Raw genomic sequence first — 22605 nt, forward strand, 5'->3', positions numbered from 1 at the left:
TTGCAGTCTACTGGCCAGGAAGAGAGAAGCAGAAGTAGCTCAGGATCAGACTCCAGCCCTCCTTTCCCTCTTACTGAGCCCTGTCCCCACCGCTGGGCATGGCCTTTTGCACTGGTGTGGAGCAAAAGGGTCACAGGCCACAGAGTACTGCTGTTGTTACTGTAGTACAGGAGCCACCCAAGGCTCCATCGCAGTGCCTTGGACTGAGGGAGCTTGTTCCTGAAGAAGCAGCTCTGCGGTGATGGGTGGCCCAGCTCACATTCGGTGTGGGACTGTCCCAGGACGGGGCTGGGACACGCTCTCTTTCTTGAAGAGAGCTGCAACTTCACGTCAGGACGTCAGGATTTCAGCCCGGCACCGCGTTTGAGCGAAACCCAGGCCGTCCCACAAGCTTCTTTTTTTTTTTGGTACTTCTCGTTTCCCGGGGCAGAGGGCGCCGGCGGACCTCGTGGCTCCCGGCCCCGTCGCGATGGCGACCGGCGGGCGGGGCGCGCGGCAGGGCCCGGCCGGACCCCCCGGACCCGCGGCAGGGCCGGGGCAGACCCAGCGCGCGGTGCGGGCCCGGTGCCGGGGCGCGGGGACCGTGAGGGGGGACGCGGGTGTGGGTGGTGGCAGGGCCAGGGGAGGTGCCTCAGGGAGCTCTCTGGGGGTGGCGGGGGCTGAGGCACAGGGTGACTGTGCCAGTGGGATTTGGTGCCTACGGGCGGCGAGGCGCTGGCCTCGGTGAGGGGTGGCCCAGCTTTGTCTGCAGACGTGTCTGGTGGTGAAGGGGGCTGGGGGGTATGCCAGGGATGGATTGAGGGCGGAGGGAATTGTTAGCCTGCTTTGGAGATTGGAAAGGGGTTACAGTGTGCCTGCACAATGTTGCAGCGTGACTGAGGTAATCGATTTTCCGTATTCTGCACTTGGGACGGGGCAACCCCGGGTGTCCCGATAGACTGGGGAGGGAGAGGATGAACAGCAGCCAGTGGAAAGGGACTTCGAGGTCCTGGTCAATGGCAAGTTGAACATGAGTCAGCAGTGCCCTGGCAGCCAGGAGGGCCAGGTGTGTCCTGGGGGGTATCAGGCACAGCATCGCCAGCCGGGCAAGGGAGGGGATTGTCCTGCTCTGCTCTGCACTGGGGCGGCCACCTTGGATATTGTGTGCAGTTTTGTGCACCACAAGAAAGACATTAAGCTATTGGAGAGTGTCCAAAAGGGGCCGCGAGGACGGTGAAGGGTCCTGAGAGCAAGCTGTATGAGGAGCGGCTGAGGGCACTCGGTCTGTTCAGCCTGGAGAAAAGGAGACAGGGGAGACCTCATTGCAGTCTGCAACTTCGTCATGAGGGGAAGCAAAAGGGCTGGTACCAATCTCCTCTCTAGTAACCAGTGACAGGACCCGAGGGGATGGCCTGAAGCTGTGTCAGGGGAGGTTTAGGTTGGATATCAGGAAAAGGTTCTTCACCCAGAGGGTGGTTGGGCACTGGAACAGGCTCCTCTGGGAAGTGGTCACAGCACCGAGCCTCACAGAGTTCTAGATGTGCTTGGACAATGCTCTCAGGCACATGGTGTGGTTCTTGGAGTGTCCTGCCTAGGGCCAGAAGTTGGAATCGATGATCCTCATGGGTCCTTTCCAACTCAGTGTATTCTGTGAGTCTATAATTGTTGGGGACTGAGGGAGTGGAGGCTTCTGGCTGTGCAGCTGCTCGATGTACAGGGGTAATTATGTGAGTGCAAGTCCTGGTTTGGATGGTGTTAATGATAATGATTGAGCTCATGAAAGTGGTGAGTTGCTGTACAGATGGTCTCTGTAAAGAGTGTCTGGAAAGTTACTGTAGTTGGGTTGCAGTGTCAGGAAACTGCCTGCTCCTTCTAAGGATGCAGTGGCAGTGTAGTTATTGCTTGAGACAGTGCTGGTAGTGATAACAGGGGGTCAGTCAGCACCTCACAATTTTGTTTGGGAGAAGAAATAGATCTTTCCTTCTGCAAATGTCCTGTCGGTTTAAAATGTGCAGTCAATCCTCAGTCCCCTTAAATATGTTCCCCTCTTTCTCATGTGTGTGTATTTTCTATGGTTTGCAAAATCCCACAAATCCCTTATTGTAGTATGTATTTTTTCACCTTTTACAGCTTGGAAGCTTTCTTGTTCCTCTCTGCTTGGGAAAAATTTCATAAATACATCACTGGAGCTCATCTGGGTCTGGAGTTAAAATAAAGAAAGGCCCTAAGCCTTTTCAAAATACTACTGCTCAAAATTTTCAGTTTATATCCAGTTTTAAGCAGGGAATTTGATTATCCATTTAGTGAAAGGGACAGAAACAATTTAAAGAAAACCTTAGGGAGTGGTCTAGTGATCTTCAGTTTCTGAGGAAATCAGTAAAATAAATGCTCAAGTGGAAATGGAATCAATACCAGTCCAGTTAATTCTGCACTGAAGAAGTATGGCAGATTTTTTTACACTTAACAAGTGTATCCTGCACTTGTGCATTTGGGTTGGAAATTTCAAAGGGGTCAGGAGGAGCAAAGTACCTAACTTCCTGTCTCAGTGAGATTTTTTCTTAATTCACTTGTTTGTTTGGGGTTTTTTTAAATCTCAGTCTTACAACAGCCATGTCTTTAGGAATTTTGAAAGTTTAATGAAAAAATATTTTATTGAATTGGAAACTGCAAAGGTTGTACGTGAAATAGGATAGAAAGTTATTTTGTATACAGAAAGCTGATATTGCCTTGCTTCAGGGTATGGTGAGTGTGGTGAGAAGGCAATAGGACAGTGTATGGATTACAGTGCATCTGTCAATAGCTGGTTTAACTTCATTCCCTTGATTTTACAGGGTTGCTTATGTGGCTTTTTACTGATTTTTTTTCCCTGTTTACTTGTGCTTATTTTAATAGGGAAAAATATCCAGCCTGCTGTGTTTATTCACAAGTTTTTATCAATTTCAGCTATTATTGTAAAATTCAGAACTTAAAATTCAGACAAGCAGTTTAATATGAAAACAAGTTATGCACAATGTTCCTACTCATTCAGTAATAAAGCATCCTATATTATATAAACTATTCTGGTTTGGGCATTTGATTATGTGACTGCTAAAAGCAATGAATCTTCATAAGTGCCCTTTCTTGTGGCATTTTTTATTTTGTATAATATATGCTATCAGTTCCATTACAGAACTATTCATTGCCAGTCGAATTCTGAGGTTGGTAGTTGTGACAGCATGCCCAGGGAATACTGCTGACATGCATATCCCTTCAGAAAGTGCTTTTGTTCCAGCTCTGACAATGAAAGCTGGTATCAGAGTTGCAGTGAAAGGGAGATATTCATAGTGCTAGGAGAACAGAAGGAGAGGGAAAGAGAGGCATGTGAACAAGTGGAGTTGACAAAAAGCCTGATAAAGAAACAAAGGACTGGAGAAGGAACAACTGCTGGTTTGATTTGCAAGAATGTAAAAGACAGGCTGCAGCAAGGGATGCAATAAGTAAGTGGTGATAGAGACCACTGTATCTTCTCAGGTATACATATATATATATATATCAGGTTGCCCCAAAGACATGGGCCTGAGTACTACCCTGGGCAGGATTATTGCTGTCAAAAACCCAAATTGTTTTATGTCAGAACTGTTACAAGCTTGTCACAAATGACACAGGCCAGTGAACATACAGTGTTTTGTAAACCATTCTTCAATATATTTGTTTCCTTCACTTCTAGCACAAGTATAAAAAAAATATTTTAAAAAATGGAAGAGAATAAGAAAAAGAAGAAACCAGAAGAGCAAGTTCAAGAACCTGAATCAGATTTACCAGAAGCCTTACTAGAATATCAGTAAGTTTAATATATTTTAACTTTTCACTCATATAGGGTATGTGAATGAAGGAAGCAGATAACAAAAACAACTTACCCAATTTAGAGCCTGAGCTGATAGTTTTGGGGTTTTGAGGCTATTTCAGAAAGGTACACTTTTTAAACTGTAGCTGTAAGAAAGCAATTAAATGGGTCAGAAATTTTATGCCATTAGGCTATAACTTGGGGAAAAAAAATGTATTAAAACCAAAATCCCTGACATTTTTTTCTGTTAGTAGCAAGCTTTTGATCAGCATACGCTGAAGTTGCAAGATCATATTTGACTGTATTTTTTAGGATTCCTTGGTGTTCGTGGAGGTTTGTTGTCACTAGCCAGAACCTCAAGACCTACAATTTGCTCTCTTCCTTGGTGCAGCTGAGAGCAGAGCACAAAGTGTTTTGTTTTGAAAGTAAGAGATAGATAAATTAAAGGCCTCTTAAAATGAAGCAGAGAAAAATAAGAGCCAAGGGGGAAATATCTGAAGCAGTTACAAACCAGACCAATTTATTTGATTTCTAGTCTCTTGAGTAAATGGTTAAAAGGAGAAAAAGTAAGCTTCACAACTTTTATCTAAGAGACAGAAATTGAAAGGAAAATACCTCAGGAACACTCAAATATCCAACAATTATCAGTGTTTTGGGAGCAAGGAGTAGTGCCTTGGTGTGGAAATGAAAAGTGGAGTAAGCAAACTGAAAAGTAGCCACGTATAGTTGTAGTGACATCTATAGGAGTTCAGAGGGTTTATGTTCACAGGATTTTCTGTTTCATTTACTGAGAACAATTTTCCATAGTGAAATAGCCTAGATTTAGCCAAATCATATCACAAACAAATACCATCTGAAAAGTCAAAAACTAACTCATCTATTTTGTGAAGGAATAAGGAAACTGCATTACTGGGCTGAGAAAAAAACTGTACCACTTTCTGATAAAATTTTTGTTATGCATATGCAAATATCCAAGCAAATGACTCATTTGTCTGGAGAGTCTTCCACTGAAATAGGTGCTGCACTGACATGGAATATGTAGTTTCTACAGCAACAGTAGGGGAAAAAGGGAAGAAAAGTGTTCTTGCTGTTTTTATCTTTCTCCCTCTCTCTTCTCTTTCCCCCTTGCTCTCCTTGTCCTTCTCTTCACCTCTGTAATCTGTAATTTCTCTACCATTTGACTGAGCAAAGGTGGATAATCATACAAGTGAGTATCTGTCACATTCCACTTTAGGATTTATCAAGTGTGTAGTATTTATTTAACTTCCATTCCCGTTTTTTATTTCCATACACTGAACAATGGTCACTGTTCCTAGGGAGTTTGTTATTTTGCATTTTCATTAAAGTTCTCTGTTTCAGCATTTGTTAGGAAAAACAGTTTTATTATGTACTTTTGCTGTGGCCATGACCACCACACCCCCATATCTCTGCTCTAGTCTCTCTCTAACTAATATCTTTGTACTTGATAGAAAACCTGAAGAATACCTTGGAGCACAGTGACACCAGAGGATGCAAATTTAGTAACCTGCAATTTGCATGATTCAGTGATCCAAACTTAGCAAATTAGCTAGGAAAAAAATTATCTTCTTTTAAAGTAGCTTAATGTAATAGGGAAGGGAAAAACTCCCCAAAACCACAAAAAAAAAAAGCACTCAAAACCCCCAAACTAAAAACTGAAGGAAGAAGAACTGTTAAAAGAATAAAAGACATTGTGATAATTGTCATTGTGCTAATAATACTTGCCTCCATTGTGCCATATAATGAATGAATTCTGGGAACAGAGGTACAGATTACAGACAATTTTGCAAATAGACACCATTTGCAGCCTAGTGTTTCTCTTTCTAGAAGAGAGAACACCAGAAGGAAATATTTATTTTACAGCTGTGGCAAAGAGAATGACAAGTAGTCTATGAAAACATGAAATCAGTGAGCTAGTTCTTTGACAAAAATACACAAACAGAACATACTACTTAGGCTGGAGTCCCTATTCTCTTAGTGCTTCTTAAAGGCTAACAAGTTCTTGGTGAAAAAATGTAGTTTATGAAGCTTGACAAAAGACATTATCAGAAGAATTGAATCCCATTGAGTTCTCCAGTTTGAGATTCATTTGACCTATGTCTGAGTTGCCCAGGCCTTCTCTATAGCTAGTGATGAGTAATATTTTGTGGAGCACAAATAGTCTTGTCCTGAAAGTGGCCTGTGTAACAGGTCAGCTAAAAATCATGCAGAAAGAACAAACCAGCTCCAGCCCTCAAGAGGCTACACAGGAGCAGTATAACCAGGGAGTCTGTTGCTCTCTAGGGATATGAAATCCAAACTAACATGCAGGCCTAGATGTATACAGGAAATGATTTCTTTATGTGTTAGTAAGCAGACAGTGGTATCTACCCAAATGAGTCAAGCAATATGATATGAAAATAAACATTTGGGTAGTATTTACATCTAACCTAGCTTAAATAGCATTTCTTTCTCTTATGTTTTTGTAAGAATGTCTCTTTCTTTACTCTCTCTTCATAGCATTGTGGCAAAAGACACAGCAATTGAACGGGTTTTGTTTCATCTGGAAGGGTTGGAAGAAACGATCAAAGAAAATCTTAAAAGAGTAAGTGATTGTGCATCCTTCTTCCAAGAAATTTTATTTGTGGTTTCTTACTCACAGATTCAGTTTTATTCTTTCCATTCTAATACTGCATACATTAAAACTAGTTATTGCAGTGAATTTGTTACAGTCAATGAAACTAGAGATAGTGAATCACTTTATGTGCTAAAAGTTAAAGTGTTATCTGAATTGTGACATATAGCATAAATGTCCTAAATACAACATGCTAAAAAGAAGCTGCAGGAGTAGAACATTGCAGAATAGGACACAGCAGTAAGGTAAAGTGAGTTCAGTGGAGGTGCTTTCCAATGCACAAGAGAGCCTCATAACCACCTGTGTATTACATGGAATCACAATCATTAAGGATGGCAAAGACTTCTAAGATAGTCCAGTCCAACTGTTTAACCCAGCACCACTGTGTTCATCACTAAACCAGGTCCAGAAGTGCCACATCTACGTGTTTTTTGAACATTTCCAGGGATAGCGATTCCACCACTTTCTCAGCCAACATGTTCCAGTGCCTCACCACCCTTTCAGTGAAGGAATTTTCCCTAATATCCAATCTAAGCCTGGCACAATTTGAGGCCTTTTCCTCTTGTCCTGTTACTTGTTACCTGGTGATACTTTACCATGCCTTAAATCTAGTCCCTCCTGATGGGAGAGAGTTTACTGAAAGTCCTTGCAAGGAGTTTGAGAGATAAACTGAGATGTTTCCTTTAGTTTTAATGCTTCCAGATAGTTGTTTATTAAGTCTTATCAGAGGAACAGAGCCACTAGCATGACCCAGCTACAGCATAGAAGGAAGAAAAGTAGGAGTGAGTCTAATTATCAAGATTTACACAGCCTTTTAAAGATATTTTAACCAATAGTTACTAAAAACGTCCATTATTTTTACTTTCTTACCAATTATTCAGAAACACGACTAGGAACTGCGGCATTTTCTATCCAATCATTCCAAACCACTTTTACTGCAGAATATGGAGTAGTAGAAGAAGGAGAAGAAGGTTTGGAGAACAACAACAATCCTCCATTTTGATATTTTTTACTCTTATCTATTTACTATGAAGAGAAGCCTAAAACCTCTAAAATTTTCACCCTGTGACAATCTTACATAGTAGTCTATCACCTAATTCATACCACTGTATTTTCTAGTTGTTGTCTGACTGTTGGTAATTTTTTCCAAGGTTTGAAGCTAAAACAGTGCTGTTCAGGGGGGTAAGAACCCTTAAAAACAGGCAGAGAAATATTCTCGGCACTCTGGGTTCCCACGCCTGGAAGGAGAGACCAACCTCCACGTGGCTATAAAGTCCTTCCAGGTGGTTGTAGAGAGAGATAAGGTGCTACCTGAGCCTCCTTTTCTCCAGACTAAACAATCTCAGCTGCTCCACAACCGACCTGTGCTCTAGTCCTTTTACCAACTTTGTTGCCCTTCTTTGGCATCTTTCTCTACAGCAAACACAGGACAGCAAGCCCCTTTTCAGTGGGTATCTTTCCTGCAGTACATTCAGATATGCCTTTTAACCAGTCCTGCAAATATTCTTCAATGCTATAAACTTCATTTTTGTCAGCAGTATTAGCAGACCTAACCAAGTACTGAGATTTGCTGACCTTCTTTGGATCACTTTTGAAGTAATGGAATTGAGCAGGTTTCTGTGAGAATCTAGTTCTTGCTGCAAACATAGTTACAAGAAAAACTGAATAAAGAAGAAAGACTGTCATGCTAGCATACTAGCTGTGATTTTTAGCACTGCTTGATGAAGACTCACTTTCTCATGGATTAAGAATTGTTTTGGGTAATTTTTAGAACAAGGTTGTGCAACTGCTGATTGCACCTGAGTGACACTTTAACAACCGTGCATAAACAGCCATAATATGTCATCTGATGACTGTGAGCAGTGAACTTTGAGAATAGATAATAGAGAGTTACCTATTAAAATTAATTGAAATTGCTCAAAAAATCCTTATTCTAGATCATGTTGCAGCCTGCACTTCATAGCAGTGAAACATTGAAACAATGTTTCTCTGTCCTTCCTATGCTGATGCTTGCCCTGCTTTATAAGTATCCATCTGTTCAGCTTTATGCGCTGCTTCTTTCAGTCTTGAAGCCTGGATGATGTTTCATTTGTGGCTTGACTGTCACTGGAAGTGGCATTTGCTCTTCTTTCTGCAGGAATCTGGAGGCTTTTATGATTATTGTTGGATCTTATGTCTCTTGTGGTTATACTGCTGGATTGGAGGGCAGTTCAACTGACTTGTTCAGGAGCACAGAGCAACAGCAGTTCCCTCAGCGGGTCTCCTCACTTTATGACTCCTCAGTGGGTCTCCCCACTTTATTTGAGTATGTTACTGAGGGCCGCACCCGTGAAGGACTCACACTGACAGTTTACGGAATAAGGCTCTTCATTAACATAAAATTGTGACAGATTAAGGTTTGATGATTGTCACTGATGGTATCTCACTGCAAAAACATATTCAAAGCAATGCACAGACAAGCTCTAATCCTCAATGAAAGTACTCAGTGTCCACAGAGTTTGGTTCTTACCCAATAGGCATCCCTATGGGGGAGAAGACAGGTTCAGCCTGTTGACTGATCCCAGCAGTTACAATGGAGTCTTCCCACACTTCTCCCCATTCCTAACGTACTTTTATACTATTTCCTTGTGTTTAGGTGGAGCTTGAGTGACTCTAGGCATACATCTTCTCCTCTCTCCGCTGGCTGACAGGTGCTGTGCAGTTTCTCAGCTACAGAGTACCATTGAGTTCCCCTCCCTGCAAGGATTTCTATGCAGCCTGGCAATGGTGTCTCCACTCTGCTCCACCCTCTGTTCCATCTCCCTTAGCAGGAGCTACGGTTGCAGATTGTAGGGAATCATCATGGAATAGGTTTCAAGCATGCCAACTGCATTCCATTCAGAGAGCAGCAGCTACATTTTATCCTATAATTTCGGACCACTATAACTTCTGTTAGGATGTGAATATAGCTTCCCAGTTTCCTCTAATTTTACCCCCAGCCATCTTTCTACAGTTATTCCCCCACTTCGCTGCTAGTTTGTGGTCTCTCAAGGACTCCTTCATATTTTAGATTGAGCAGGGTGAAGTGCTATTTGTTTAATTTAATCAGGTTTTGACAGTGCTTTGAGCTCTACTCTTTACTTCCTGCTTATGTTTCTGTGTGGTTTAGAGTTAATCCTAGAAGTGAGGAATGCTTGAGACTCTACTGCCTAGTAACTGTTACTGTTTGCTCTTGTATGGTATCCTTTGGGAACAAACATACACAATCAGTAATTTCAAATAATCTGAGTGTCACTAGAGAGGGTCATGGCCAAGGGTTATGATTGGAATCAGAAGGTATAACTAATTTCAGCTCTGACAAGACTCTTTGCTGTGGTTATATGCAAGTGACCTGATTGTCTCATGATTTTTCTACATGAAGATGGTACATTCTCATGAAGAATGTCAACATGAAGCAAATAGATCCTACATATAAATATTGTTATTAAATTATCCACAAGCAGCTGTCTTTCCAGGCAATGGATGACTATTGGTGTGCTGTACCAAGTACAGCTGGCATTTGTCTCTCATTTCCTTCCAGCGGTCTTGAAGTTACTGAGGAAACATCTGAGCCTTGCAAACTCTCCCTTCTGCTCTGTCCTTTCACAATATGAAGAATAGGTGTCTAGCTGGGTGTTCTTGAATTTCATCTGGCACTAGACCAGATTTTACTTTTTTTACTTAAATTTGTCACTTTGAAAACATTTTAATATGAGCTGTGTCTTCTGTTGTTTCTTAGAATGTTGTTCTGAAGGAAGAACAGAAGGTGCTTATCAGACGCTTAGTAAGACAAATAGAAGAAAAGGAGAACAAACGAGATGACAAGGAGGTTGTAACCAGGGATGATGTGGAAGAGTCACTGAAAGCAGTTTTTCAGTTTGTGAAGGACAAAGAACAACTTCTTCAAGGTATATTGTGATTTGGGGAAGTGTGGTTTGCAGTCTACACACTTGGGATTGAGTACTTCTTGTTGTTGTTTTGCAATTTAAGTAGAGATTCAAGTTCCTTGTTGCACAAAAAGCATAAAACTTTTCTTCCCCCAAAATTGGGCATTCTCAATTTAGTATGAGATTGTGGAGGGCTTATAAGTTAATCTGTCCCTTCCAAGTGATATATAGTATTGTGCAAGTACAGAGGCTCCTTCTTTTTTGAAACTCATGAAAGCCCTAAGTACTGGCTCCACTGAAGATTAAAAATAAAATTATTGATGGCAGGAAAAAGGACTAGTTTTGACTGTTGAAAATTCTGGCTGCCATCCCTGCGATTCTCTGTGGGAGACACATGACCTGGGTCACAACATTTCGGTGAGAACCCTTGTCTCTTCTTAGAAGAATAAGACCAAGCTGTTTTCAGCAATGATGGTGGCCCTTGACACTATATGAGGCCATCAGGTTGTAACGTATTGCAGTATGGAAAAATCTCCCTTCCTTCTCCATTCCCTGTGAAAGCACCTTTCTTAAAGAATTTGACGTTGTAAGAATTACCAGTTCAAGGAATCAGTAATGAACTTGTCTTTTGACATTCTTATTTTAATAGATCTATGCTCCCAAATTGAAGAAACTAAGAAAATAATTTCAGAAAAGCAGCGTGAGAGAGATTATTGGTTGGAGTACAAAAATGTCGGAAGTAAAATACATGCTGAGAAGATCAGCAGTCTGGAAAAAGACATTGCAGAAGTCAAATATGAACTTGAAAGAACTGAAGGTCAGTTTACAGCTGGTGTAAAGCAAGTCTTACAGGGTCTTTGCACATTGCTTGCAGGAATTAAATTATAAAATTAATTTTGGGTCAAGTTCTAGTAACTTGTATCAACTTCTCCAGTAATTTCCATTAACTTTTCTAAGTGTGCCTAGGATGGGCTGCATGATCCTGAAAAATATAAGGACTCTCTTTCTCTCTCTCTGTAAAAGTTCCTTTATTAAAGAAATTGATAAAGTTTACAGAAATGATGACACTTAAATAAACTAATAAGCTCATCTTGTGATGGTTTTCTTGTAAAATATAGGCAACCCATTTTTAAAAAAGGTCACTCTGAAGGACAGCCGTTTTTTGTAAAAATAAGTCTACGTATATTTAGGTCACCTACACAGAGGGCTCCCTTAGCAGTCATACTTGAAAATGTTGACTCTGCTGCTGTTACTTCTCATCATCTACAAGCACTTCACATATTGAAAGCTCCTTTGACAGGAAAGTAGTATGAGCTCATTCTTGGAACGGTCTTTTCTATGGAGCACACTGGTTTGCATGCAGGACTAGAGGGAGCTCTTTAGCCAGTGGTCTGGACCTTTCCTCCTAGTTAGACAGTGTGAGGCCCTGCAAAATTGTACAGACATAGACACATACTGGGAACTGTTTCAGCACTGTCACAAAAGTGGAATTAATTTGAGAGCTTATATATTGTGGTGCTGAGTGCTTTACAAAGATTTCTTTATTGCTGCATTATTTTAAAATCATTTAACTATTTTGCTGTTACATAACCCACGCTCCCAACAGGAGAAGGATGTCGTGGTTTTCTTTCTTTATGTCCCTCTCAGTATGCGTGACCACAGCCAAGCAGCTGGTAGTAACAGGCAGTGACACTGCTCTAAGGGTCTCTGTATATTCTGTGCCAGCCATTACCAGGCATCAACTACTGTGGATAAGAGCCAGCCAGCTATCTTTTTGTCTCTCAAAACATATTTCACCACAATTAAGATCTGCCCTGTGACTTCTACATTTCCAGATAGCTTGTCAGATATCCATCACTGTATTCAGGAGAGGTTGGGTTTTTTCATTATGCATTTTCCGTGTTCTTAATTGATTTAAAACTTTCCTATATAGCTGCTGAAATATGAAGGGTAAAATAGAATGGGCTTTTATACAGAATGCTAGTAGGGACATGCAGTCTGACCTCCTGCATGTCACAGGGTACAGAGTTAAAAATTCGTGGTCCAACAGAAGTGTATTTACTGAAAGTCATGTTATAGTGGTACATGTATAAGTGGCCCACATAACATACTGGAAAATGATGCTGCCAGTACTGGATGTTTACCATACTATTTTGCTTAACTCCCTAAAACTGAACCTAGAACGTGTCTGGGGCATAGCGCCTTCCAGCAGAAATCTAACGAGCTTTCAGAGCGAGGCAGCAACAAATTGGGCTTGTTCACACCTTGAATGTGTAACAGGCTTAGAGAATAAGCATAGATGAACAGGTTTCTGCCTCTGTGTGTACCATTGAAGGGCTTGACACCAGCACAGTTCATGTTGTCTGGTGGTGACATTTTAAACAAAACAGCTGGAGAAGAGAGGAAGCAAATGAGAGCCACATGTTTAGGTGTTGTGTGGGGAAAACAGTGTTGCAGTGAGAGGATTAGGGAAGATAGCCTCTTTAGGAACTGCTCAGACACGCAGTTTCTCCTTTTTTTCATTCTCCCCATACAACTCAAGTTATTTAGCTGTCTGAAATAATGGAACAGTGAATTCATTATAGTATGGAAGTACTTCCTTTTCGTTCTGCCAAGTCTAGATGGTGGAGTCCAGCTTCCACAGTGTTAAATTAATAACTAATGCACAACTAATACACCTTTCATATTTGACTGCCTTTGACTCTGCAGTGCATCCATGAGCAGATATTCATTTGCAGCCAGATCAGAAATAAGCTGTCTGCAACACAAGTGCAGAGAAAGACTGAATCTCAAGCCTTTGGAACGAGTATGCAGTGCCTTCCTTCAAAGAAAATTACTACAATCTCATTCATTCCTTCAAAAGGAGGAAATATCAAGCAGAAGTGAGCTATTTAGAAGAGCAAAAAAAGAGCTAAAGGGAAGGATGAAATAATTAAATAGCAAGTGACTAGAACATGAAGCCAAACATATTCAGTTAGATGTAAGACACACTTTCTAAATAATGACCACAAGTAATGACAGAAGCAAATAATTGTGGCATTTGCCACATTCTCCATTTTGTCCTGTTGTCAAATTAGACCCATAGAGCCTTAAATAAGTCAGAAAATTTATTAGGCTCTTTATAATAACTATCTGAAAAAATGTCACGTGGATAAGGTGATCCAATATGCCTCTATATCTAAAAAATAAATTTTCTAAGAAAATCTCTCACATGGCTCCAGGAGCTCTGCTATTGATAGAGAGAAAATTTAATGTTAAGATGCCAGTATTTTAGCAGAGAACTGCTTAGCTCACTGCTCAGTTAGCAATGAATTGCTCAGCTGTTGCAATTGTCAACAGAAATGTGTAAGCCACTTCCAATTTCTAGTTTTGTAGTTAACACTACTGTTCTTTGGGTTTAGGAGGACATTTCTGGTTATTTGAATCCTTTTCTGTGGAGCATCTATGCAGGTGACACTCACTGATAAGTTCCAGTTTAGTAACAACATGCTAGTTATCTATCTGTTATCAGGAAAAAATCAGTCAAATAATGATTTCTGATTTCCCTGTTTTTTTTTTTGTTTTGAAGAATATTATAGAGAAGCTTTGAAGGTAGTGAGAGAAGAAAATCAGAAACTGTTTGACAGACACATGAAGTTACTCAGTGAAGAGGCTCTTAAGGTATTCTTTCTGCTTTTTTAAAAACTGCCAACTGTATTATAGTTGGCATACATGTACTCTGCAATATTAATTATTTTAACTCGTATTAAGACTTTGAACTTTTCTAATAAATGTAAAATAAGCTGTAAATCTTGGTACACATGGAATTGGTTATTGCTCTTCAAGCATGTACCTTTTTTCTTCTTTCCATCAGAATAATGATGGGTAGATGTGAAGGCATTTTACAAATGAGGCATGGGAAACTGGGGCACCATGCACTGACAAGGCTTGTTTGAGAACATATTGCTTTTGCCATGGCCTTGATTTTGACATTTGCACAGACTTTAAAAAGCAGTAACATACAAAGAGATTGCATGAAAATATACATCAATTTAAAAAAAAAAAGGTTTCACTGTACTTGTAAAGTACAGCATTTTTTTAAAGTGCCACAATAGTGCAGTCTCAGGAAAATGTAGGTTTATTGATACACTATGTTTTTTTGTCATCTCTGCTAGCTCTGGCTTGAAAACATGATTTACAAATAGCTCTAGTGACAACTTCTTACTTTCACAAAATGCAAAGCATACTTCAGTACAAATCACTAGGCCCATTAGGTGTTTAAATTCCCTGACTTCAGTGCTGGAATTTCTAGTCATGCGAGAACATAATCCAAAGGACTTTGTTTATGGTGATCTACAGGGGCATCTTCCCTCCCAGTTCTTCCTTTCCCCTTTACTGACATCAATAATAAACTGTAGCCTTGTCTCATTAGCACAGACCTCTACATGTTTAGGTCACTTGTTGTCGTTCAGTACTACCTCATTTGGGATTTTACTTGGGGTTCTTAATAGCTGAAGGTTTGGTTTTCTGAAAGCAGTAAGATTTGAGCACTATTGGGAACACAGAAGAATTTGTTAGGCAAAAAAGGGAACTGTCCTATTTTAATATGGGAAATCAAAAAAAAATTGGTAAATTGCTGGACATATAATCTGCTCTAGGCAGGATGATGGAGAAACATCTGGCCTTGTGAACTAAATCCCCTTGTAATCCCTCAGGGGATGCTACAGTCTGTTGTGTGGATGTTTCTTAATTATTTCCTGCTAAAGAGCAGAAGATTCTTCTTCGTAGTATGCAGGACTGTCAAAGTTCTGCTTTCAGATGAGATGATCTTAAATTGTGTTTTCTCAGAATGCTGTGGGATACTTAGACAAACACTGTCGCAGAGAGATTGAAGAGAATGAGTGGCTAAAAGAAGAGGTAAGAGGATCACTTGCCTACAGTTTATCATGGGAGTTCATGTTTGAAATACGGTGACCTACAGTCAGAACTGTTTCCAGTCATGGGCCTTGGGAGACTTCTGCTGGCAAACGAGAGCAATTTTCCAGTAATTAATCTGTAATCCTGAGCAGCAAACAGTGCACTGTGGTGAATAAAGGTAAGAGGTGAACATCTGCTTTCACAAATGGAGGACCCCCCTTTCCTGCCCAAGTTGTTACATGAAGGACTACAATGTTCCATACAATTAAGGATTTTTATCTGTGGAGATTGGGATGCTATATAGTATAAAGGATCAACCAGGTAAGTAGCTGAAGGGGAGAGGTTTGAGTTTCATTAAAGTTCTAGTGCTGCTGTATTGAAAGAAAATGAATATGGATGTTGGAAACATGTTCTGAGAAATGGCTTGAGACAATATTAAATGGAAGGTAGTAAAGAAACCATGGAGACTCTACACTGAAGAGAGGAAAATCAAAATCATATATAGTTGTAATTAATTGCTTGATAGCTTTTATACTGTCCTTTAATTTAGAGCTATACATTAGATAGCTGTAATTTTCTTGACATGAAAAACTTGTTGTAAGCCAGATTTAGGAAACTAATTTTTTCCATGGTGAGAGTTTGATTTTATTTATTCCAGTCAATATAGGTTCTTTGTTTCAATCAAATCTAAGCATGAGATTGGTGGGTGAAATGCCTTTCCTCACTTTCACAGCCTCACAGTTGAGAATTGAGCAAAACTTTTTGGGAAGTTAATAAACGAACTTCTTACTTTTCCATGCCACATCAACAAACCTGGCAGAGGTTTCTCCATTTTACTTACTAGTTTGAGATACTTTCCAGTATGCAGGGACACAGCTTTCCTTCTTCCCCTTAATGAGCTCTGAGCATGCATCTTTAACTTTCCAGGGAGGGTGTCCAAACCACAGCTTCTGAGGCAATGAGGGTAGTGCAAAGAAATGGGAAAGAATTAATGTTTTATTCTGTGTAAGCAAACAGGAGCTCAAATCTATGCATCCCATCACTGAATGAGTATGAAGTCTCTTCCCTTCTCCCTGTCTCACTGAACACTTACAATTTTTACACACATTAGCAGTGCCAACAAGAGAGCACTTGGAGTACTCTTATGTCCTGACAGGCCCTCACCTCAGAGCTGAAGGATTTGGATTTCTTTCCTCTCAACTAGAAGTTTCCTATGTTATGAATTACTTTCCTATGTTGCTACTTTCCTGTTATGAATTAATGCTTTGAATTTTGGGGGAAACAAAACTATTATCACTAACTTCTCCAGTCCTCTGAATTCACCCATTTATTTTCTCTGCTTTTCTTACATGGATGAAATATTTTCTCTCAGACTAATGTTTATGTGTAACTGACAGACTCTTTCAGTATTTCCTTTGGGGGAGATAAACCAAAAATTTTAGTTTTGTCTCAGTTAAAAATTTTATTTTTGTTTTGTTTTTTTTGGTTTTTTTTCAGTTTGGCCACTGAACTGAAAAATTACTTACTAAAATAGCCCTAGATTAGTCACCTCCAAATTTAAACAGATTTGGAGACTTCAGTCACATTTTTCCATGGTTACTGTGTCACACCAAGATGGTGCAAAGCTGCATCGCCTCATGTGCCAAGCCACATCCTGTTACTGGTTAATATCCAGTCATTTTCACCTTTTTAATCCTTGGGAGAAGTTGTAATTAGTTTTAACTGCAAATTTGGATGATTATAGCTGGGTTAATTTGGCTTTGATGAGAATGGATGCTTTCAGATCGCTGGGTACTGCTCTTAACCTTGTGCATAGGGCTAAGCTTTCTGGGAAGATATCTTTCCCATAGTACATTCCCCTCCCTGTGAAGGGGGTAAGAACTTGCTTGTACTTCAACAAAAGTGGGAGGAATTTGGGGAACTGAATAACTGGCATCCTTTGGTCAGTATAACTCCACAGTGATATGGGGCAATTACCTGTCTGAAAGCAAGTAGTACCTGGGGCTTAGCCACTGTCACAGAACCATAGAACATCCTGAGCTGGAAGGGACCCACAAGGATCATTGAATCCAACTTCTGGTCCTGCAAAGCCCCAACATGTGCCTGAGAGTGTTGTCCAAATGCTCCTTGAGCTCTGTTAGCACTGGGGCTGTGTTCATTTTCCTGGAGAGCCTGTTCCAGTGCCCAACCACCTTCTGAGGGAAGAAATGTTGTGGTAACTTGGACTGAAAACTTCACAAATTCTGGGTAAGAAGGTTTTGTGTATAAGAAGGAGTTAGAAAAACAACACTTGCTGAGCAAGACCCTGAATTTACCTTTGCAAAGAAGCTTTTCCTCTCTCAAAGCTCTGATGTGAAAGCAAAAAGAAAAATCCAGAGCTCCTGTCTAGCAGATCTGTTTTGACTACATAAGGTTTTGCTGTCAGGGTTGCATAGCCCAAATGTGTGGCTGTGATTGACACATATGGGCTGTGACAGTAAAAGGGCTCTAATAAAGGTGTGAAAGAATCAGAGAGACTTTCCCTTTGAAAATGTGTCACTGTGTTTCCCCACCAAATGTGCAATCTTGCTGATACAGCTGCATTCTTTCTAGGTATGTGCTGGTAAGGTAGTTGCTATAAAAGCTTTCCAAAATTCTAAGAGTTCCTTTTTATTCTTTTTTTTTTAATTGTCAAAAGGTTAAGATCTACCGAAAGGCACACAGTGATTTGAAAGCTTCTGTTCAGCTCCTGGAAGAAGAAAATACCAGCTTAGTGGCAAAACTGATTGATATCAAACTTCAGCATCTGAGAGTAGAAGGGTAAAATAATGCTTTTATGGACTTAAAAGTGATTAATTTTTTTTTAAAGACTATGCTCCTGTCTGCCTCTAGAGCTATTTGGGCTCTCCCACATCAAAGCCAAAGTAGTTTCCTAGTTGAGGGAAGACAGGATTTGACTGAGTATATGTGGGAGTAGCATCTCTGAAGGATGACAGTAACATTGGGACTTTCCAAGTACCAAATTTCAGAGAAGAAACTGGGTTCTTAATTAATCTATTAAGACCTAGCGCCACTCACTTTATATGACTGGGGCTTGGAAAGAGTTTCTTTGTGTTGCAATTAGATGGTCTCAGCCCCAGCTTTTCAGACTAAATGCTGAATAGTAGACTTTTCCTTTACTTACTGCATAATAGACTTTCCTTTACTGTTGGCAAAATGTTTAAGGATGTGAAGATTAATTTGCAAATATAGGGGGCTTTGCAATCTTGAGTGAAACAAATGACCTGGCACTGAGTAAGGAAGAGACCTTGGGAAATGTCTGTCTGCAGAGGTGTCTGTAGTATTAGCTTCTTTTGTATTGAAACACTTTACCCTTTTCCCCAGAGAAAGATTAATTTAGCTACAAAATGTCAACACTAATGGTATCAAAAGCACAATACAATGTGAGAGATCCATCTTAATTTTCCAGTCCCAGCTCAGTGATTTTAGCCATATTGCATAAAAAGTTCCAAGTCTTAAGAAGTGACCATTTTTCTCTTCTTTCCAAACTTTGAATTTCTTTGAAATGAGAGCTGCCAGCTGTGGTCTGAATCTTGGACTGACTGGAGACTATAACATTTGTTTTCTTTTAGTCTCATGGACATAGTTGAACTTAGGCACTAAGAATAAAAAAGAGCAGCTTATTAGCCACTAAGCTACCTGGCTGCCTCCGTTGCATTTTTAAACCATTGCGCTATTCTGCCTTTGTGGTTAAGCAGCAATGGCTTTCAAAAAGGGTGGCGTCCTCCTCACCCCAAATCATTGCACAGGACAGTTTAGAGATAAAATTCAGACCCCTTATATGGGTTTCACTTTATCTTTTTTACTCCATAGGCATTTGTTTCATACAAAGGGAGCTGGCTTGCAAGAAGAGCTTCCAAAGGATGAAATGAAAAGGGAAAATAGAGTATATGCAGGTAATGCAGCTTATAAGAATTGATAAGTTACTGAACATTTACAGACTTTTTATTTCTGAAGCTTTTTATCAAACTGCCTGTTTGACATGGTGAACCCCTTATTTCCCAGTTGTTGGCAGCCACCACAACAATGAGAGATTGTAATTTGCATAAGGGGACAAAATCACAATCTACCTGTAATACAGTTTTTAAATTTAAATTGGTTTTAGATTGTGGAATATAATTACTCATCTAGAGCTAGCCTGGAATGCAGTTTACAGTATTGGCCATCTTTTATGAAGATATGATTCATATCTTAATCAGTTCTTTACTGATCCATATCATAAGTTCATTATATCTTGTCCCTGAGAGGACACTCTTAAACTCTGTGCTGGCTTTCACTTTAAGTGTACATGCACTTTGCAGTCATTCAGCTGATACACCAGAGTTGAATTATAAATAAATCCCTAGCAAGAGCAGATTAAGCTACATGGAGCTCAGCCTGAACTGAAAATCTTGGTAAGCAGTACTGAATTTTGGGCTGAATCTCCATCCCTTCTGGTAGGTGTGCACCAGAAAAGGATATGCCATTAGGCAAGAAGGAGCATGAGCCTGTGCTTATCTGTTTATGATGACAGTCTCTGTGGATTCCTTAGTATCACAAGTTTTATTTTACATCTTTGTGTGAGTAGAAGAAAAAGGATGGAAAAAAGAACAAAATTAAAGAGATATGTTAGAAAAATGGAAGTCATACCGTTATGGATACATGAAGAAGTTTGTTGAAGTTCTGATCAGTCCCAGCCATAGGTGGGCCTTTTGAAACCATCAGGCAAACATGTTGACTAAGACTTCTGTATTAAATATATGTTGACTTTGAAAACCTTAGCTAGACTTTTGCAATAGTTACCTGGAGGAGAAGGCTTTGTTCCAATAAGCTGGGTCATTGTCCCAGGCAAGCCTGTAACTTGGCAGGCCATGTCCAGAATCCTGTGTCATCCTGAGAAGTAGTCAACTACTTCTAAAGAGATGTGATCTCTTTAGGGGAGTAAGTAGACTAACTGTGATTCAGGAACTTGTTTTTATGTACATATAGATACACATACATGGATATAGAAGAAGTGTATATTTGCTTTTGCTGCCTTTCTTTGCTTTTTAACTATTCAGGACTCTACAGGATTTAAATTGAACTGATAAAAGCTCATTTTTTCCCCTGCCCCCTCCCACAGACCCATTAGTTCTAACTTCCAATCAATTTCAGTCCTGGGTCTTGATCAGAAATTGTGAACAAAAAAACACATTAAAAAATCTAAGGAAAACAAACACTGGGCTTGAATTGCCAATTAAAAATACTACCAAGCTGTTCTTTGCATCACACGGGCTATGCTGTATTAAAGACTGCAGGCAATGCTCATACCAAGTACTGATTCTGACTTCCATAAGGCTTAACAATTACATACAGTTTATTTTTCTTCTCTTTAAAAAGCAAAGGCAGATGGAAAGAGCCTCAGAAGTGCCTTTCCAAAGATTCTGCCTAAAACAGATTATGAGAAGCCTCAAGACAGTGATGAAGAGCTGTGGAAAAAATTCTTCACTCCAGCTCTGGACAGTTTGTTGTGTGAAGATGAAGATTTCCAGGTATGAGTTAAAGTTATCAGGCCTTTCACTGACACAAACATCTTTCATTGTGGAGCATGAGCTACTGTCAGGACCATTCTATTTCCAGTGGTGTTACGGCATCCAATGTTCTTTACCTGGAGTGCAATTCAGGTGCTTGGTCTTAGTCCTCTGGTGCTGGTTGGGACAGTTAGGTCACTCCATGTCCTTCAGATGCTGGGCCAAAAGAGCACAGGTTCTGTGTCCTATGGGCCAGCCTCATGTGGATGTTTTGGATGCCTTCGGGCATCTCTGATATCATGAGGCACATGTTTTGGCAATTGAGTGGTGTCCTAGGAATCATCCCATGGAGTGTCAGGATGAAATTCCCCTTAGAAAGAATTCTGTCATATAATGAGAGGTTCTTTTGCTTGGATACTGGTCCTTTAGAATCTGTGTTGCACAGTAGCATTAAAGAATCAACATTCCTTCAACAGAAAGCCAGGATGAAGGTGTTCCTGGGTGCAAACTACATGGGTTGAGAAAACAGTACACATTGGCCTTTCCTGTAGCTGACTCACTCTAACCCAGCAGAAAAGCTTCCCTTTCTTTCTCCCCCTGAATTAGTTTTCTGTTGGGTAGTCAACCAAGTTGGCTCAGAGGTTTGGAGAAAACCAGAGCCAGTGCAGATGTGGCAAAAGCACATGGCTGGGCTTGGACCTCTCTCTTTTTGGCAGGAGCAAGCTGTTGGATTAGTTTAATTCTTCTCACAGAATTTGGGTTATGGAGACGGTGATATTGGTGAAAACACACAGGAGAAGAGGGCAGCAGGGCTGTAGCCTCCTAAGATGAGCTGGCTTGCAAAAGAAGCCCATTATTACTGACATTATCAAACATGACCCCAGGGCAGCATCTCTAAGTTGCTTAAAAAAGAAAAGTTGCTGGGGTTTTTTTTGAAGAATGGTTGCTTTCCTATGAAATTGTAAAGGAAACATATTCATTCTTCTTAAGGCATACTCAAAACTGGGACCTCTGAAGAGGAGGCTGTATGTGGTTGGAAAAGCCGCACCTACTTGTAAGGAACCAGAAGAAATGCCAAGCAGGAGCCAGAAAGAAGAGGACACTGTTGGTAAATCAGATGGGCATATCACAGCTGAGATGATCAAGGCTTTATTTAAGGAAAATGTTGATGAAAACTAGACAAGCTGTGCTGTTGACACAGAAATGTAACATTGTCAGTTCATTAAATATTTGCTCTCTTCTGTGTGGCATGGGGCTTTGAGGAAATATTTCAGAGTGCCTGAATCACGATTATAAGTTTCATGAGAGGTATGTCTGTGTGCAGAGGCTAATTGAAAAGTTCCTTTTCTTACCACTGAGAGAGGTCTTGTGCACTTTTTGGGGTATTCAGTCCACATAGCAGCACATATATCTACTAAAAGATCCAAACTACTATTTAGTTTGTGTGGTCTCCACTTGCAGATGTGGAATTCCCTCTCGATCAGACAGTGAAGGGGTAAATTCAGGCTGCCATAGAACATAGAACTGTTACAAAATACTCAATACTCTGCTAAAGCAGAATTCATTTATGCAAACATAATTCAACTATTGCTATAAATTGAATGTTTGAATGCTTTTTTTATCTGTCTCCATAAGACCCCTACTTAAATACATGGAAATAAACAAAAATTAATTTAAAAACAATTTAAAACCAGCATAAAAATCTCTAAGGTCTTAAATACTTTGTTTAGAATTGGCCAAATATACTGTGTAAGCCCATATCCTTGGTTTGTGGCTGGTCTCTGTGAACATGTATCTTAGTGCTTTGATGCAGTGGGGGGGTTTCCTTCTGGTTCCCTGTCA

General features: G+C 40.2%; 1 protein-coding gene across 1 annotated transcript; it reads left to right on the top strand.

Moving 5' to 3' along the window:
• Positions 1–453: 453 nt before the first annotated feature.
• CCDC83 (coiled-coil domain containing 83) lies at positions 454–22521 on the top strand. Its single transcript, XM_069030995.1, has 11 exons — positions 454–553; positions 3686–3799; positions 6320–6404; positions 10192–10360; positions 10989–11156; positions 13908–13999; positions 15167–15235; positions 17913–18034; positions 19088–19170; positions 20633–20784; positions 21754–22521. The coding sequence occupies exons 2-11, from the start codon at positions 3714–3716 to the stop codon at positions 21940–21942; spliced, it is 1215 nt and encodes a 404-aa protein (XP_068887096.1). The 5' UTR covers positions 454–553; positions 3686–3713; the 3' UTR covers positions 21943–22521.
• Positions 22522–22605: the final 84 nt, after the last annotated feature.

This window comes from Aphelocoma coerulescens, chromosome 1 (assembly GCF_041296385.1).
Source record: "Aphelocoma coerulescens isolate FSJ_1873_10779 chromosome 1, UR_Acoe_1.0, whole genome shotgun sequence".
NCBI lineage: Eukaryota > Metazoa > Chordata > Aves > Passeriformes > Corvidae > Aphelocoma > Aphelocoma coerulescens.

Excerpts from the sequence above, each read along its gene's own strand:
- CCDC83 (XM_069030995.1), top strand. The coding sequence starts at position 3,714 with ATGGAAGAGAATAAGAAAAAGAAGAAACCAGAAGAGCAAGTTCAAGAA. Across the intron at positions 11,157-13,907 it reads TGAACTTGAAAGAACTGAAG|AATATTATAGAGAAGCTTTG; the intron begins GTCAGTTTACAG and ends TTTGTTTTGAAG. Across the intron at positions 18,035-19,087 it reads CAGCATCTGAGAGTAGAAGG|GCATTTGTTTCATACAAAGG; the intron begins GTAAAATAATGC and ends TTTACTCCATAG.